General features: G+C 51.8%; 1 protein-coding gene across 3 annotated transcripts in view; it reads left to right on the top strand.

Moving 5' to 3' along the window:
- Positions 1–15,574, top strand: part of SPTB (spectrin beta, erythrocytic) — a 124,659-nt gene that overhangs the window by 77,868 nt on the left and 31,217 nt on the right. For all 3 annotated transcript variants that reach the window (XR_007128504.1, XM_047735673.1, XM_047735672.1), the window contains 12 exons: positions 194–309; positions 764–876; positions 1,633–1,820; positions 3,418–3,535; positions 4,178–4,336; positions 5,064–5,366; positions 6,112–6,262; positions 7,183–8,053; positions 9,119–9,256; positions 13,248–13,992; positions 15,116–15,318; positions 15,430–15,520. Coding sequence is in view for 2 of the 3 variants with exons in the window: in XM_047735673.1 (XP_047591629.1) it covers positions 194–309; positions 764–876; positions 1,633–1,820; positions 3,418–3,535; positions 4,178–4,336; positions 5,064–5,366; positions 6,112–6,262; positions 7,183–8,053; positions 9,119–9,256; positions 13,248–13,992; positions 15,116–15,318; positions 15,430–15,520 (3,196 nt within the window). In the remaining variant the exon portion in view is untranslated. The remainder of the gene's footprint in view (positions 1–193; positions 310–763; positions 877–1,632; positions 1,821–3,417; positions 3,536–4,177; positions 4,337–5,063; positions 5,367–6,111; positions 6,263–7,182; positions 8,054–9,118; positions 9,257–13,247; positions 13,993–15,115; positions 15,319–15,429; positions 15,521–15,574) is intronic.

The following is a 15,574-nucleotide window of genomic DNA, read 5'->3' as shown; positions in this document are numbered from 1 at the left end:
CCCTGAAACCCCAGGCATGCCCTGTGCCCCTTCCCCCACGTTCAGGTGCTCACAGCTGTCCCTCCCTTGCTTCTGTCTCCTCCTTCCACTTCTGCCCAGCTGTCTGTCCAGTGTCTTTGCTTCGTGCTGGGGCTGCCCAGTAGGTGGGGGATGCTGCGGCCACCGCCTTTTAGCAGTCTGGCCTTGTCCCCAGGCCTGACCTGATTGACTTTGATAAGCTGAAGGACTCGAACGCACGGCACAACCTGGAGCACGCCTTCAAGGTGGCTGAGCGCCAGCTGGGCATCATCCCGCTCCTGGACCCCGAAGGTGAGCGGCACCTGCTCCAGCCCTCTGCTGCTGGGAGGGAGGCAGTGCTCCTGCCAGAGGGAGCCCCGGGCTGCAGGGATACTGGGAGGAGTCTGGGCCCGGCGCAGGGCCAGCCATGGACACAGTGAGGGGCTGGTAGCTGGGCCAGCGCCCTGCTCCGGGCCGGCTCTTCAGATCCATGGTGGTTCCCGACCCTCACCTGGCCCAGCCAGGGGCCCATTTGTCATTTGTCATCTGTGGATCCTCCTCCTTCACTCTTGCCACTCCGTTTGTGGTCCTAATATGGAGTTCATCCTCTGGCGAAAATCACAATCACACTTTGATTCTCAACCTCTGGTTGTCGCTTGGTACCTGGAGTTGAATTTCCTGCTGGAGGAACAGGGAGCTGAACCCTCTGAGCCCAGCGTTTCCAGCTTCCAGCTGGGTCCTGAGCATGCACCCTTTCCCCTTGCAGATGTCTTCACAGAAAACCCCGATGAGAAATCCATCATTACCTACGTGGTGGCGTTTTACCACTACTTCTCCAAGATGAAGGTGCTCGCGGTAGAGGGCAAGCGCGTTGGCAAGGTACAGAGCTGATCCGCAGGGTGTCACCTTGGTTCCCTGTTTGCCACACTGTGATGCTCCCTTCCTGTCCTGAGAGCTCTGTGCCTGCGCTCCAGCTGCAGGGAAGGGAGACAGATCAATCCCCACCACCTTCCTCCGAAGCCAAGCACTGCCACGTTAATGGCTCCCAAGCTAAATTCCAAGGCAAGCTGCTGGTCTGTCCTGAAAAATATCCTGGACTAGAGCTCTGATCCCCTCTTCCCCATCTCCTGAACATTTCCACAGGACACAGTGGGCTTCTACATATTAGTCTATTGTGGTTCTGGGCCTCTTCACTCATGTGAAGAGGTGTATCGGGAACCCAACCCACTGTACAGACCCTCTTGCCAGATTCCTTTCCCCTGCCAGTCCACAGCACGCCAAGGGTAGAGACCATTTCTCATTCACCCTTGTGTGCCTGGTGTTTAGCAGAGGCAGTGCCTAGAAGCCTTGGATTCCTAATAATGCATTTTAAAATGAACAAAACCTCAGCCTTCCTCGTGGCTGATGTCCTGGCCCAGCAAACTACCAGTCTTTTGTAGGGCTGGGGGAGGGGTGGAGCCGCCCGTGAACCCCAGCGGAGCTAGCTCCCTGCTAATCTTGCCAATCCCCTCCTCCTGCCTTAGCAGTATTTTGAGCTCAGGGAATAAACCCAACATGGGACACTCTGGCCCCATCAGTGGCCTCATTGGTGTCATTGATGTTCTGATAAGGATCAGTAATAAAGTGATTCCGTAGGTCATTGACCATGCCATTGAGACGGAGAAGATGATTGAAAAGTATAGTGGGCTGGCCACAGAGCTGCTCACGTGGATTGAGCAGACCATCGCCGTCCTGAACAGCCGCAAGTTTGCCAACTCCCTGACGGGCGTCCAACAACAGCTACAGGCTTTCAGCACCTACCGCACCGTGGAGAAGCCCCCGAAGTAAGGGCCTGGGCTCTGGGAGGCTGGGCATCCATGGCTAGGAGCCTGACTGCCAAAGGCAGAGCCAGGCTCTGGGCCTTGAGCAGTATACCCGGAGGTGTAACCTAGAAACGAGAGAGCGTCACATTTGTCATCTCCTTCATCCCCCTCTTGCTCTCCTGCTCCCAAGCCATCAGCCTGGAGGAAAGGGGCATTGATGAGTAACCAGAGAAAGTACTAGAAAGTTTCTCTCTGAGAAACTCAGAAGCACTGAGCTGTGCTTTGTTATCTGGTAATGACCTCTGTAACCACAGCCCCAGGGCTCTCTGTAGGGGTCTTGCTGATGACCAGGCACATCCTGTTTCTCTCCAATCTGTCACTGCTCATCAACAGAGCATGTGGGGACCTCTCAGGACCTCTGCTTCACCTGTGAGACCCAGTGAGGGGTCACGTGTACATATGTCTGCACAACCACACCCATGCATGTGCATGCGTGCACAGACACACCCATAGGCACGAGCACATGTGGACACACAAACAGAGGGGGCATTTCAGCTCACTTGCCCTTAGCTTGTCCAGCTTTTCTGAAGCTTTTCTCTAGCTCATTGGTGGTACCCTTGGCCCTGTTCCTTCCCCTCACCTCCCACACTTCATTCATGACTCTCCAACAGGGAAAGGTGAGACATGGAGTCTAAAATGTACTATAAGCAAGTAACCGATTTCTGGCCTGACACTAATCCACTTTTAAAGTCCTAAATTCAGTACAGATAACCTCCCCTGGGCTTCTTTCAGGCCACACACCACAGGGGTGCTACCTTTTGGCCGAGTAGATGGTGCTCTGGGCCCCAGCCCTCTTGAAATGACTGTGAGTGGTCAGTTCTGTTAGGCCGGCCTCGGGGTGGGGACCTGGTCGACAGCCCATCTTCGACTGCTGTGTGGGAGGTGCAGAAGTAGGCAGATACTGGCTTCCATGCAGAAATGTAAAAGCATGCCGTTCCATTGAGCTGAGCCTCAAGACACTCACCCTGCTGTCGGTTCTCATCTACACCTGCTATCAGCCTGGAGTGCAGCCTCTCCTCTCCCCTCAGAAGCAGCAGGCCTTTAGGACTTGTCCGGATGGCTGCTCATTAGTACTCAGGTGAAAGTTGCTTTCAAGACAGTATGTTCTTACGTGGCTAATGTTCCTTCTAAGGTTTTATTGGCTTGCTCAGTTAAAAAAAAAAAACTAAAGAGCTAGTCAGAAGTCTTCATCATTACAGAACAGGGAAGAGCTTTCTCTGTGTTGCTTGGTAAAACTCTTGGTGTCTGCAGGAATTACTAGAATCCTCTAGTTAGCCATTCCCCTGGGGAAGCAGATGATAAGCAAACACTGTGGAGGCTCTTATGTTTTTTCTGGTTTGTATTTTAAAGACTCAGCCCCTAGTAGATCACAGTTGGTAAGTATGATAGGTGTTTTAACAGGTAAATTAACCTATATATCCTCTTTATTTTTTGTTTTTAAAGAAAATATGTTTCACTATCTAAGTTCCAAGATATGCCAGGGTTCCATGTTGACTAGCAAAAAAATTTGGCAATGGGGACCTCGACACTAATCTCCCTCCCTCTGTTTTCTCAACAGGTTCCAGGAGAAGGGGAATCTGGAAGTCCTACTTTTTACCATCCAGTCCCGGATGAGAGCCAACAATCAGAAAGTGTATACCCCTCATGATGGGAAACTAGTGTCGGACATCAACCGGGTACAGCTGTGTTTTCCATTATACATTGCCAGCGGGGTAGCTGAGTTTCTGACAAGGGTGCAGGGAATGGTTAGTGGACAGGGTTAAACCAAGACACTTTCTGTTGGTGTTATTAACTACACACATGCTGGCTATTTGGGGGTACTCTCTGAACCTAGTTCTGAGAGGTCCAAAACCACGCACTGTCCATTAGCTCAGCCCCCTGCTCAGATGCCAAGAGTCCATTTTTAGAGCTAGTTTTATAGCTTAGTCTCTATAGATTCCTGAGTTTCTCTGACTATAGAATGAATATTACCTGCTTATGACAGAAGGGAAACACCTTCGATATTTCAGGGATTAGAGGCTTTGCACCACTTGGACGTTCTAACACAATGAAAGTAGCCATGAGTCAGTGAGAATGTACTGAACACCCACAAAGACAAGTAACGTTATATCAGGCCAGCAGTCTAAGGCAGGTTTAGGGGAGGAGGGAACTGGGAAGTCAGGACCAGTGCTCCCCAAATCTTCGGCAGCGAAACGATTTGCTGAACTTCAGGCTCTGCCTGGATTCCTGGAATCACTCAGTGTTGGGTAAAAGAGATGGAACCCCCAAATCCAGGTGTGCCCCTGTGCCCCAAGAATTCTCATTTATCCCCCACACAGGCCTGGGAAAGCCTGGAGGAGGCTGAGTATCAGCGGGAGCTGGCCCTGAGGAATGAGCTCATTCGGCAAGAGAAGCTGGAGCAGGTGGCCCGGCGCTTTGACCGGAAGGCTGCCATGAGGGAGACGTGGCTCAATGAAAACCAGCGCCTGGTGGCTCAGGTAGTAGGAGACACGCAGGCATGGCAGGCGGCGGAAGCTTTGCAGAGCCCCCAGCGGTCAGCGGGGTTGGAAACCCAGCTTGCCTCTCGGTGGCAGCCAGATAAGCCCCGCCACAGGCCTTGCAGCCCTGGGTAGATCCAGATTCACGCTTGAGGAAGAACCCTCCACGGACTCTGGCCCTGAGGGCCAGGTCAGATTCCACTAGCTGAAAATTCACCCCGGGGATGTGTGCCATAAGAGCGTCTGTTGCTTCCCACTTAAGAGTCTGGACCCAAATGTCCAGGCAGGGCAAAGCCAGTGTTGTGAGAGAACTGGAGAGTGCGTGCCTCATTGATCACGTGCGGGGGAGCCATGTGCTTACAGCTGCGGGGCTCCTGAGTGAGCAGTGGCTCCTTCCTGCCCAGAATCAGGCAGGTCCCTCCCAGGCAGGGTGGTGAGCGCCAGCAGGCCGCCAAAGTGCTCTGTGAGTGACTCACACACAGCATTCCCGCACGCATGGCACAGTGAATAAAATTATGAGCTGCTTTTCAAGGTTCCTGTAAGACATGTAGTCTTTGGAACTTGGCTCTGACAAGATCAGCTGAAAAAGGCAGCACAGAATGAGCTCCTCGGCAATGGGTTTTCCCTTCAAGCCACTGTTCAGAAGGAGCCCACCATTTCTCTGTGTTTAAGGGGACCAGCTGAGGGGGGTCCGAGTAAGTTGCCTGCTTTTCTCCCCGTGGGCCAGGATAACTTTGGGTATGACCTGGCAGCCGTGGAGGCCGCCAAGAAGAAGCACGAGGCCATCGAGACGGACACAGCAGCTTACGAGGAGCGGGTGAAGGCCCTGGAGGACCTGGCCCAGGAGCTGGAGAAGGAGAATTACCACGACCAGAAGCGCATCACGGCCCGCAAGGACAACATCCTGCGCCTGTGGAGCTACCTGCAGGAGCTGTTACGGTCCCGGCGCCACAGGCTCGAGGCCACCCTGGCCTTGCAGAAGCTCTTCCAGGACATGCTGCACAGCATTGACTGGATGGACGAGATCAAGGTGCGCCCCGGAGGCTGCCCGTCCCCACGCTCCGGTGCCCCTGAGCCCACCTCCATGCCGGGGGGAGGGGGTGTCCTGCAGTTAGCGCTGCTTCCTTAGATGCCTCCCAGCCAAGCATGACCCTGAGCCAGCATGGAGAAACTGAGGCACTGCGGTGCCTGGCTGCCTCCACCTAGCAACTGCTTGGCTCCCTCTGCTCCAGACAAGTCACCAGCCCGGGTCCACAGTATTTCAGGGGATCGAGACATCTTAGGTTCATGGTAGCACAGGTGCCAACCTACAGGACGTAGAAATGATAGACCAGAATCAGGAGTCCAGAGAATCAGGCTCTGAGTGATCACAGTTTGAGTCTGGTTCGAATCCGGACCTCCCAGCCTAGGGGCAACCAGGAAGTCTGAATCTCCTCTCCCTCCACCACAGCGGTTCTCTCGGAGGATGCCCAGCAGACTGCCCATGGAGCTTTCTTAAAATACACATGCTCAGGCCCCAAACCTTGAGACAGATGCAGGAGATCAAGTGTGAGGCTTGAGCTTCTGAAAAACGTTCCATGCCTGGTTTGAAAGGCACTCCCAGTAGGAAGAAGTCCTGTTCTGTAGCTTCCACGCTGAGTGGCAACCATTTCCAGCTGCATCTGACTCCCAGGCCCAAGTACCATGGACACTCCTTTTGGAGGCGTCTCTTCTCCTAGCAGTAATGTGTCTTCACCTCTCCTCGTCCCCTCTACCTGGTCTGTCCTCTTTGCCAGGCTCACCTCTTGTCTGCCGAGTTTGGGAAACACTTGTTGGAAGTCGAGGACTTGCTACAGAAGCACAAGTTGATGGAGGCTGACATCGCCATCCAAGGGGACAAAGTGAGGGCCATCACCGCAGCCACACTGCAGTTTGCCGAGGAGAAAGGTGAGGCCGTAGCTGACTCTCCATCCCCTGGCTCAGCGTTCTAGCACCCGAGCTTGGATAAGTCTCCTAGCTTTAGAATTCTGCTTCTTCCATCAGCTAATGGTGCAAGAAAGAGGCTTGAAGGAAACCAGAATTCTCTAGGGAGCAAGCAGCTGCTTGGATAATCTGATCAGAAGGCATTTAGAAGCACCAACAAGGCATCATCTGCCTTTCATTCACTCTGCTAGTTCAAGATACAACAGAGACAATCTAGGTTTCTAGCCTCGAGTCTTTTTTTTTTTATTATTTAAATAAAGTTTTATTTAAGTAATCTCTACACTCAACGCAGGGTTCAAACTCATGAGATCAGGAGTCCTACACTCTTCCCACTGAGCCAGCCAGGCACCCCTCTAGCTTTGGGTCTTAAATAAAAGAAGTTGTTGCCTTCTTGAAGAGTCATCTTGAAATTTGGGCCTTTTTATCTTGTTTTATTTTATTTTATTTAATCTTGTTAAATTAGTAAGATTAATTTATTTGAGAGAGAGAGGAGGGAGAGAGGGAGAGGGAAAGAGTTTTAAGCAGACTTTGTGTAGCGCTCAGAACCCAACATGGGGCTCAATCTCATGACCTTGTGCTGAAATCAAGATTCAGATGCTTAACCGACTATACCCCCAAGGTTCCTGTGTGTCTGGGCCCTTTAAAAAAAAAAAAAAAATTCTTGTTGTGCGTTTCTACTGAGAGCAGACCCAACTTACTCGTGAAGTGTTAGTGGGAACTAATTATAAAGAACCTGGCCTGCCATCTGAGCAATTGCCCCCCCTCACATGTAATCCCACAGCCCCGTGAGACGGCAGGTTCTAGATCATGTGGTTCTAGCCTAATTCTTTGCCCGCAAGCAAAGCCCTGACCTCTTTTGTCTTCCCTTCTCTCATACCTCCCAGGATACCAGCCTTGTGACCCCCAGGTTATCCGGGACCGTGTCAGCCACCTGGAGCAGTGCTTTGAGGAGCTGAGCAACATGGCAGCTGGGCGGAAGGCCCAGCTGCAGCAGTCTAAGCGGCTCTGGAAGTTCTTCTGGGAGATGGATGAGGCGGAGAGCTGGATCAAGGAGAAGGAGCAGATCTACTCTTCCCTGGACTATGGCAAGGACCTGACGAGTGTGCTCATCTTACAGCGTAAGCACAAGGCCTTCGAGGATGAGCTCCGCGGGCTAGACGCCCACCTGAAGCAGATCTTCCAGGAGGCAGAGGGCATGGTCGCACGGAAGCAGTTTGGACACCCACAGATTGAGGCCCGAATCAAGGAGGTGTCCGCCCAGTGGGACCAGCTGAAGGAGCTGGCTGCCTTTCGCAAGAAGAACCTCCAGGATGCCGAGAACTTCTTCCAGTTCCAGGGGGATGCTGACGACCTGAAGGCCTGGCTGCAGGATGCCCACCGGCTGCTCTCAGGCGAAGACGTGGGGCAGGATGAGGGGGCCACGCGGGCCCTGGGGAAGAAACACAAGGACTTCCTGGAGGAGCTGGAGGAGAGCCGCGGGGTGATGGAGCATCTGGAACAGCAGGCCCAGGGCTTCCCCCAAGAGTTTCGGGATTCCCCAGATGTGACCAACCGGCTGCAGGCCCTCCGGGAGCTCTACCAGCAGGTGGTGGCCCAGGCAGACCTGCGTCGGCAGAGGCTGCAGGATGCCCTGGACCTGTACACGGTGTTTGGGGAGACAGATGCCTGTGAGCTGTGGATGGGAGAGAAGGAGAAGTGGCTCGCCCAGATGGAGATCCCAGACACACTGGAGGACCTGGAGGTCGCACGGCACAGGTCAGAGCCTGACTTTCTCTTCCTCACCTCCCTCCACTATGGCCTACACTCCACCCGCCCACCCCACCCCTCCGCCTAGGGTGGGAACCACCTCTAGATCAGCAAGGTTCTCTTTGAGAGGTGATGGGATGCCCTTTAGGCTGAGGCTATGCACCAGAGTCACGGGTTTTAATCAGCCTCTGTGGCTTTGGGTCCTTTACCCTGTGGGGCCTTAAAATAAAGGGGTCTTTCTAGACAAGGTATTGAATTCCTTTTCAGCCACAGCAGTCTTTGTTCAAATGAATTGTAGACAGAACCCCTGACATAGAGCACAGAGGAAAACAGAACTGTTGAGTGCAGGGGGAGGTGAACAGTCAGAACCCCACGAGCTCTAGCTTTCCATGGCAGTTCCTCAGCCACAGAACCCCAAAGGACCTCAGGGACCAGTTTCCAAAGCACCAGGCTACTCTCCTTTCCAGTACTCTCATTGTTTCTGTGCTCGGGCATGGGGGAGCACGCCTCCTGTCCACGTGGCCCTCCTAAGCGCAGAATCCGAGAGGTAAGGAGCATGAGAGGCCGCTCCCTAGAGCATGCTGAGGTGGGCCCAGGTTGGCGGAGGGAAGGGTCCACTTTCAGAACTACATTCCTGCCCCGAGCCATGCCCCCTTCTCCTAGGACAGAGCACCTGGCTGGGGAGGGGCTCCTTCAGGGCAAGGTGCCAAGGCATGGAATTAGGGCCCAAGGACAGCAGCTGTGGCCCTGGAGGTATGGCAGGTGTTCTCTGAGGTGATCAGCAGCCCCCCATACACACCTCTTCATTCCCCTCTGCCTTTCCATTGAGCTAGTGGCCTATGGAGTAAGCAACCAGCATTTTACTAGCCTGGTCCAAGAAATCCTAAACCATGAAACTGAACCCATGAACCAGAAAATAGGGTATGTCAGCATATCTTTTTCCTTTCTGCCCCTTTACCCCGTCAAATGTGTTCTGGAGATGGAAGGAGAAAGCAAGAGCTCCACATTCCAGAGACCGGGCAGTAGGCAAAGTGCCCATGCTTCCTCCCTAGTTGTCATCTTTATCCATATCAGGTTTGACATCCTGGACCAGGAGATGAAGACCTTGATGACGCAGATTGATGGCGTGAACCTCGCTGCCAACAGCCTGGTAGACAGCGGCCACCCTCGCAGTGGGGAAGTGAAGCAGTACCAGGACCACCTGAACGACAGGTGGGGCGTGGGTAGGACTGGGGCTGAGGGCGCCTTCTCTCGGCAACCGACTGGGGGGTGACCCCGACGTCAGGATGCCTGCCATGCACTGCCATTTTGTCCCCTCCAAGCTCTTGTCTTTCTCAGCCCCAGTCTCCTTCTGACTCTGGAGCAGTAGCAACAAGGGGGAGGCCCTGCGCGGTGAATGCGGTGAATGCCACAGGGGCTGGGCACGTATCCAGGGGAATGGAGGGGCCATTCTGAGTGCACGCGTTGTTAGAATCAGGCCATATGCTACTCATGCCACATTTCCCCAGACATTCCTAGGCCAGGAAAATTGCTTTCTGAGAGCTCTTAAGTACTATCCATAAAAGAAAGCTCCAGCCTGTGCCAGAATGCAGCATCAATAATGAGGATGGCTTGAATGAAGAGGAGAATTAGCAGGAAGCCTTGAGCACACTTTGTGGCTGGAACAAAAAAAAAAAACAGGCCCTGAGGAGCCTTTGGAGATGGGGTGCTTTTGGTCTGAGGTGTAATTGCCATGAGTTCCTCAAGGATTTCTGAGGATAGCACATGACAGCCTCTGTTCCTGTTTGTTACCCAGGGCCCCCCCGCACACACAGTACCACATGTTCACCAGCTCCTCATTGTCCCAGCCCCTTTCCCCACACTTGTATCTGAGCCTTGCTCTGCCTGAAGCGATCTGGGAGGTGGAGTTAGGAAAAGACCCAGTTGTGTGGGGAAATAAAATAAAAGGAGGTCAGCATAGTAGAGAACCTCTGTAATCTGAGGTTTATGTAGAAGGGGAAGATGCTCCTTTGTTCTTTGGGCTTGGAGGTTTTTTAGGGGAAGGGGGTTTGTTGTGTGTGTGAATGTGTATGTGTATGAGTGTGCAAGACAGGCAGGAAGAACTTGTCAGCTGTATATCTGTTGTCTTAATGAGCTATAGTCAGAGAATGATCTTTACGGATCCCTAAGTTTTGTGCCATCCAAAGTGAAATACATCAGGGCACTTGCTATCCTTAGGTGAGAGAGAACTGGGGACATGAAATGATAAGATGGTTTTCTTGAGAGCTGAAACATACCTGAGGAGTCATCGAGTCCGGCCGAATATCCCCAGACCACTGTGTCTCACACAAACACGTCCAGGGGTGGGGATCACCCCTTCACCATGCAGCCCATCCCATTCGGAGGCAACTCCTTTGGGTTAAAAGGTTTGACCTCCTATTGAACGGAAATCTCTCTCCTTGCAATTTGTACACCTTGGTTCTGTCCCTGCCCTTTAGAGAGATCAAAACTGATTCTAATTCTTCTTCTTCCATGTGATAGCTCTTCAAATACTTTTTGGAACAACGGTCATTCTTCATCTTTGCCCGCAGTCCTGCCTCCGAGCCTCCACTGTTCTCTGCCCTAGAGCACATTCTCCTCCAACTCTCTGCTCCAGATCCAGCCCCTCCTTTGGGCCAGTTCAGGTTCCTCTTTTTCCCTGTGTCCAAGATGAAAAAAAACTGTCTTTCCCTCTTCTGTACTGGTTTAGAGCTTTACATTCTACCTTGTATTATAATTACTTTTATCCTGAAGTATTTTCCTTCTGGACTATAAGCAAGTAAAAGCAGTATCTTTACTGCCCACAGTGCTTTGAGCACCAAGTACATAATTGAGCTTTCCTCTGTTTGGTATATTCTTTTCCCGGATAGCCACATGACTTACTCCCTTACATTATTCAGATCTCAGCTCCCATGTCAGCTTATTGAAGCGGACTTCACTGACCCAATTGAAAACACCACTACCTCCTTCCCCCTCAGCCCCTGTGCCTCTATCTCGTTACCTCTCTTTATTTTTTCATGGTGTTTGTCACCACTTGGATGAATCATGGACTTATTTATTTGTCCCTTCCCACTCAAATAAGAACAAGCACTTTGCTTTGTTCGTTGCTACCTCCCTAGAGCCTAGACCAGTGCCTGGCATAAGGCACAGGACAGTTGCCTGATAAATGCTTAGTGAATGAGTGAACAGGGACAAAACTGAAATATCTTCGGCCAAGCTTGGCACATAGGAGTCATTCATACACTGACTGAAGAAGTGATCGCCTTCTGCCGTGTGCACTCCAGTTGACCAATATTTTTTTTTTAATAATCTTGGGCCCAGGACCAAACCTGAGGTTCTGAGTTGGCCTGGCCAGGGCTGACTGGAGTGGTTCTGTCAACTTGTTTTGTCGGGGACACAGCGCAGCAGGGAGAACCATACATAACTCCCAGCCCATGCTCTCTGTGGTCTCTGCTGGTGGCTGCAGTGAGTCCACACCAGGAAAAACCTAGAAAATCACCATGAGGCTTCTTGCACGGAGGCACAGAATTCTCCAGAACCAAAGGACTTCTCTATCTAGGACGGAAGCTGTGAAATCTATGGGCTCTTGCTCTTCTCTCTCCTGGTATTCCCAGGTCTCCCCTGCCTGTCTCCTACTTCTCTTCGCAGATCTGTCTAGCAGCTGTTGCCACACCTTGGGAGGACCCACAGTACACTCTCCCCAAGCCATTTGCCTAGTCCCTCAGCTTCCTTCCCCCCCGGTGCTGGGGGTACAGAGAAGGGTGAGATAGGCAGGGCCCCATCCTTAAGTAGGTCACTACGGTGGCAGTGCTAGAGAGGTGCTCACTGAGATCCCGCTCAGATGGCTGCCACGAGACCTGCCCCCATCCCCCTTGTCACCCTCACAGCTCTCTTAACCCTCTCTGCCTGGTGTGTGCTTTATACACAACATTCTATACTACAGTTATTTTGTGAGCTTGTGTTAATTTTTCTCTAAATCACACACTCTGGGAGGCAAAGTCTGGCCAGGACTATATCCTCCCAACAGCTAACATAACGCTTACACCTTGTGGGTGTTCAGGAAAGATGGGCTCAGCAAATAAGCAGTCAGCACACTCCCATGTACTTACATGTTACGTACATATTACATGTCACTCAGAGAGAGTCCAAGGAAAGGGTCCCTGGTGGTCTTGGGCCAGGGCAATGCACAGCTCTTTAGAAGAGGGTGATCGGGAGCTCTGGCCAACCCCAGACCCCAGGGAATGTGCCAGACCTTTGCATAGTTCCCATTTCCGTGCCAACCCTGCGTCTGAAGGTTAAGGTTATGCTATCCGTTTCAGTTATAACCCCAGCTTCTCCCTTCCCTCTTCCCCCTCCTCCCTCATAAGGCCTATTTTCTTTTAGAGCCAAAATGACTTTTTTAGGCCTTGGGTACTTTGAACGCGGTCTCGGGCATTTGTATGGTTCCTCTAGCGGGAACCTATGGGTTCCTATGGGGTCCTATGCCCTGAAATTGTCCTTAAGTTGATAAATGTAAGCTTTCTATTTTCAGTATTTTAAAAAATTTGGGGAAGTTCTATGTTTGCCCAAAATTCAACTACCTACAGAGCCAAGCTAAGAGTCCTTTTCATTCCTTTACTTATGGTTGGAATCACATCACTGCTTGCCCCCCGCTGATGGGAAGATCTGATTGACAGTTTATATTGTCTTGGGGAAAATTGGATAAATGAGTTTTACTCATCACAGTGTGTTGGGTAGATGATTTTTTCAGGGTACAAGATCTATGGGGAGAGACTCCGGTGGGAATCTGGGTAAGGAGGCCCTGTGGGAAATGTTAAAGAGGGTGTCTCATTATCATATGATCTCACTGATATGAGAAATTTGAGTAACAAGACAGAGGATCTAAGGTAAAGGGAGGGAAAAATGAAACAAGACAAAACCAGAGAGGGAGACAAGCCATAATAGACTCTTAATCTCAGGAAACAAACTAAGAGTTGCTGGGGGGAGGGGAGGGAGGGAGTTGCTGGGGTGGCTGGGGGATGGACACTGGGGAGGATATGTGCTATGGTGAGTGCTGTGAATTGTGTAAGACTGATGATTCACAGGCTTGTACCCCTGAAGCAAATAGTACATTATATGTTAATTAAAAAAAAAAAAAAAAAGAAAAGGCAAAAGAAAGAGGGTGTCTCTGTGTCCCCCTTTGCAGGTGGCAGGCATTCCAGACCATAGTGTCAGACCGGCGGAAGGCAGTGAACTCAGCCCTCCGGGTGCGAAACTACTGCGTGGATTGTGAGGAGACCAGCAAGTGGATCGAGGACAAGATGCAGGTGGTGCGGTCCATGAAGGACCTGGCAGGCATCATTGCCATCCAACGGAAGCTGTCAGGGCTGGAGCGTGACGTGGCCGCCATCCGGGATCGTGTGGGTGCCCTGGAGCAGGAGTCGCAGCAGCTGATGGCCTCACACCCCGAGCAAGGAGAGGACATCGGCCAGTGGCAGGCATGTGTGGAGACGCTGTGGCAGCAACTACAGGAAGCCCTAAAAGAGCAGGAAGCCTCGCTGGGGGAAGCCAGCAAGCTCCAGACCTTCCTGCAGAATCTGGATGACTTCCAGGCCTGGCTGTCCATGGCCCAGAAATCTGTGGCCTCCGAGGACATGCCTGAGTCTTTCCCAGAGGCCGAGCAGCTCCTACAGCAGCACGTGGCCATCAAAGACGACATTGACAGGCACCAAGAGAGCTTCCAGAAGGTCAAGGAGTCTGGGGAGAATGTGATCCGTGATCAGACAGACCCAGAGTACCTGCTCCTGCGCCAGAGGCTGGAGGGCCTGGATGCTGGCTGGGATGCCCTGTGCCGCATGTGGGAGAGCCGCAATCTCTCCCTCGCCCAGTGCCTTGGCTTCCAGGAGTTCCAGAGAGATGCCAAGCAAGCTGAAGCCATCCTCAGCAATCAGGTAGGGAGAGGTATTCGGGGCTGGTGGGGGGAGGATGGTATCTCTCAGGGCAAGAGCCCTGGTGAGTCTATGAATGTCCTCAGAGACCAAATCCTACCTTTTTTACATTTAAATTTTAGTTAGTTAACATACAGTTGCAATATTTTTTTCAGGAGTAGAATTCAGTGATTCGTCACTTACATACGACACCCAGTGCTCAACACAAGTGCTCTCTTTAACCCCATCACCCAGCGAGCCCATCCCCCTTCCCCCTCCTTCTCTCAACCCTCAGCTTGTTCTTAACAGTAAGAATCTCTTATGGCTTGTTTCCCTCTCTCTTTTTTTCTTTTCCCCCTTCCCATATGTTCATCTCTTTCTTAAATTCCACATATGAGTGAGATCATATGATATTTGTCTTTCTCTGACTGATTTTGCTTAGCATAATACCCTCTAGATCCATCCACGTTGTTATAAATGGCTAGAAATCATTGTTCCTCATAGCTGAGTAATATTCCATTAACACACACCCACACACACACACCACATCTTCTTGATCCATTCCTCAGTCAGTGGACATCTGGGCTCTTTCCATAGTTTGGCTGTTGTAGACGTTGCTGCTATAAACATACATTGGGTGCATGGACCCCTTTAGATCTGTATTTTTGTATCCTTTGGGTAAATTCCCAGGAGTGCAATTTCTGGGTCGTAGGGCAGCTCTATTTTTAACTTTTGAGGAACCTCCATACTGTTTTCCAAAGTGGCTGCACCAGTTTGCATTCCCACCAACGGTGCAAGAAGGTTCCCTTTTCTCCTCAAATTCTAGATTCCGAGGACCCTCTCTAGCCATGAACTGGGGGGAAATCCTCTTTGTTCCTTATCACATGCCTTTTCCAGCCCTGTTTCCTAAACTGTGCCCTGTTCTTGGGTCAGCTAGAGGCTGGAGAGGTGAATTTTCCCCTGAGCCATTACCCTTCCATGTGGGGGTGGGGGCAAGGCCTAGGGTGCTGCCTCTTCCTTGCACAACTCTAGGGAGCACTGTTCATGCTGAAGCCTAGACGGCTGCACAGGGTGCTTCTGCCTGGCACGTGCCCTCACTGTCTTCCCAGCATGTGTCCATGCCTTGTCTGGAAACTTGCTTCAACAGGAATATACTCTGGCTCACTTGGAGCCCCCAGACTCCCTTGAAGCTGCAGAGGTTGGAATCCGGAAGTTTGAGGACTTCTTGGTATCTATGGGGAACAACCAGGATAAGGTCTTGAGTCCTGTGGACTCTGGAAACAAGCTGGTAGCTGAAGAAAACCTCTACTCAGACAAGATCCTGGAGAAGGTGCAGCTGATCGAAGACAGGTACTTTCCGCCCCCAAGGTCACGGGGCCAGAGCCAGGTAGGGCAGGTGATGTTGTGCAAGGTCCCCGGGCTCAGCACTGTGGTGACAACAGCTTCTGGCTTCCCTTCCAGGCACAGGAAAAACAAGGAGAAGGCTGAGGAGGCTTCCGTCATTCTGAAGGACAACTTGGAGCTCCAGCACTTCCTCCAGAACTGCCAGGAGGTGAGGCTCCAGCAAGGCGGGCCACCTTGCAGGAGATTCCCTGCTAGGACCAAA

The sequence above is a fragment of the Lutra lutra genome, chromosome 7 (assembly GCF_902655055.1).
Source record: "Lutra lutra chromosome 7, mLutLut1.2, whole genome shotgun sequence".
In the NCBI taxonomy this organism is placed as follows: domain Eukaryota; kingdom Metazoa; phylum Chordata; class Mammalia; order Carnivora; family Mustelidae; genus Lutra; species Lutra lutra.
The sequence above is the reverse complement of the archived record's forward strand: the minus strand, read 5'-3'. Positions and strand labels throughout refer to the sequence as shown.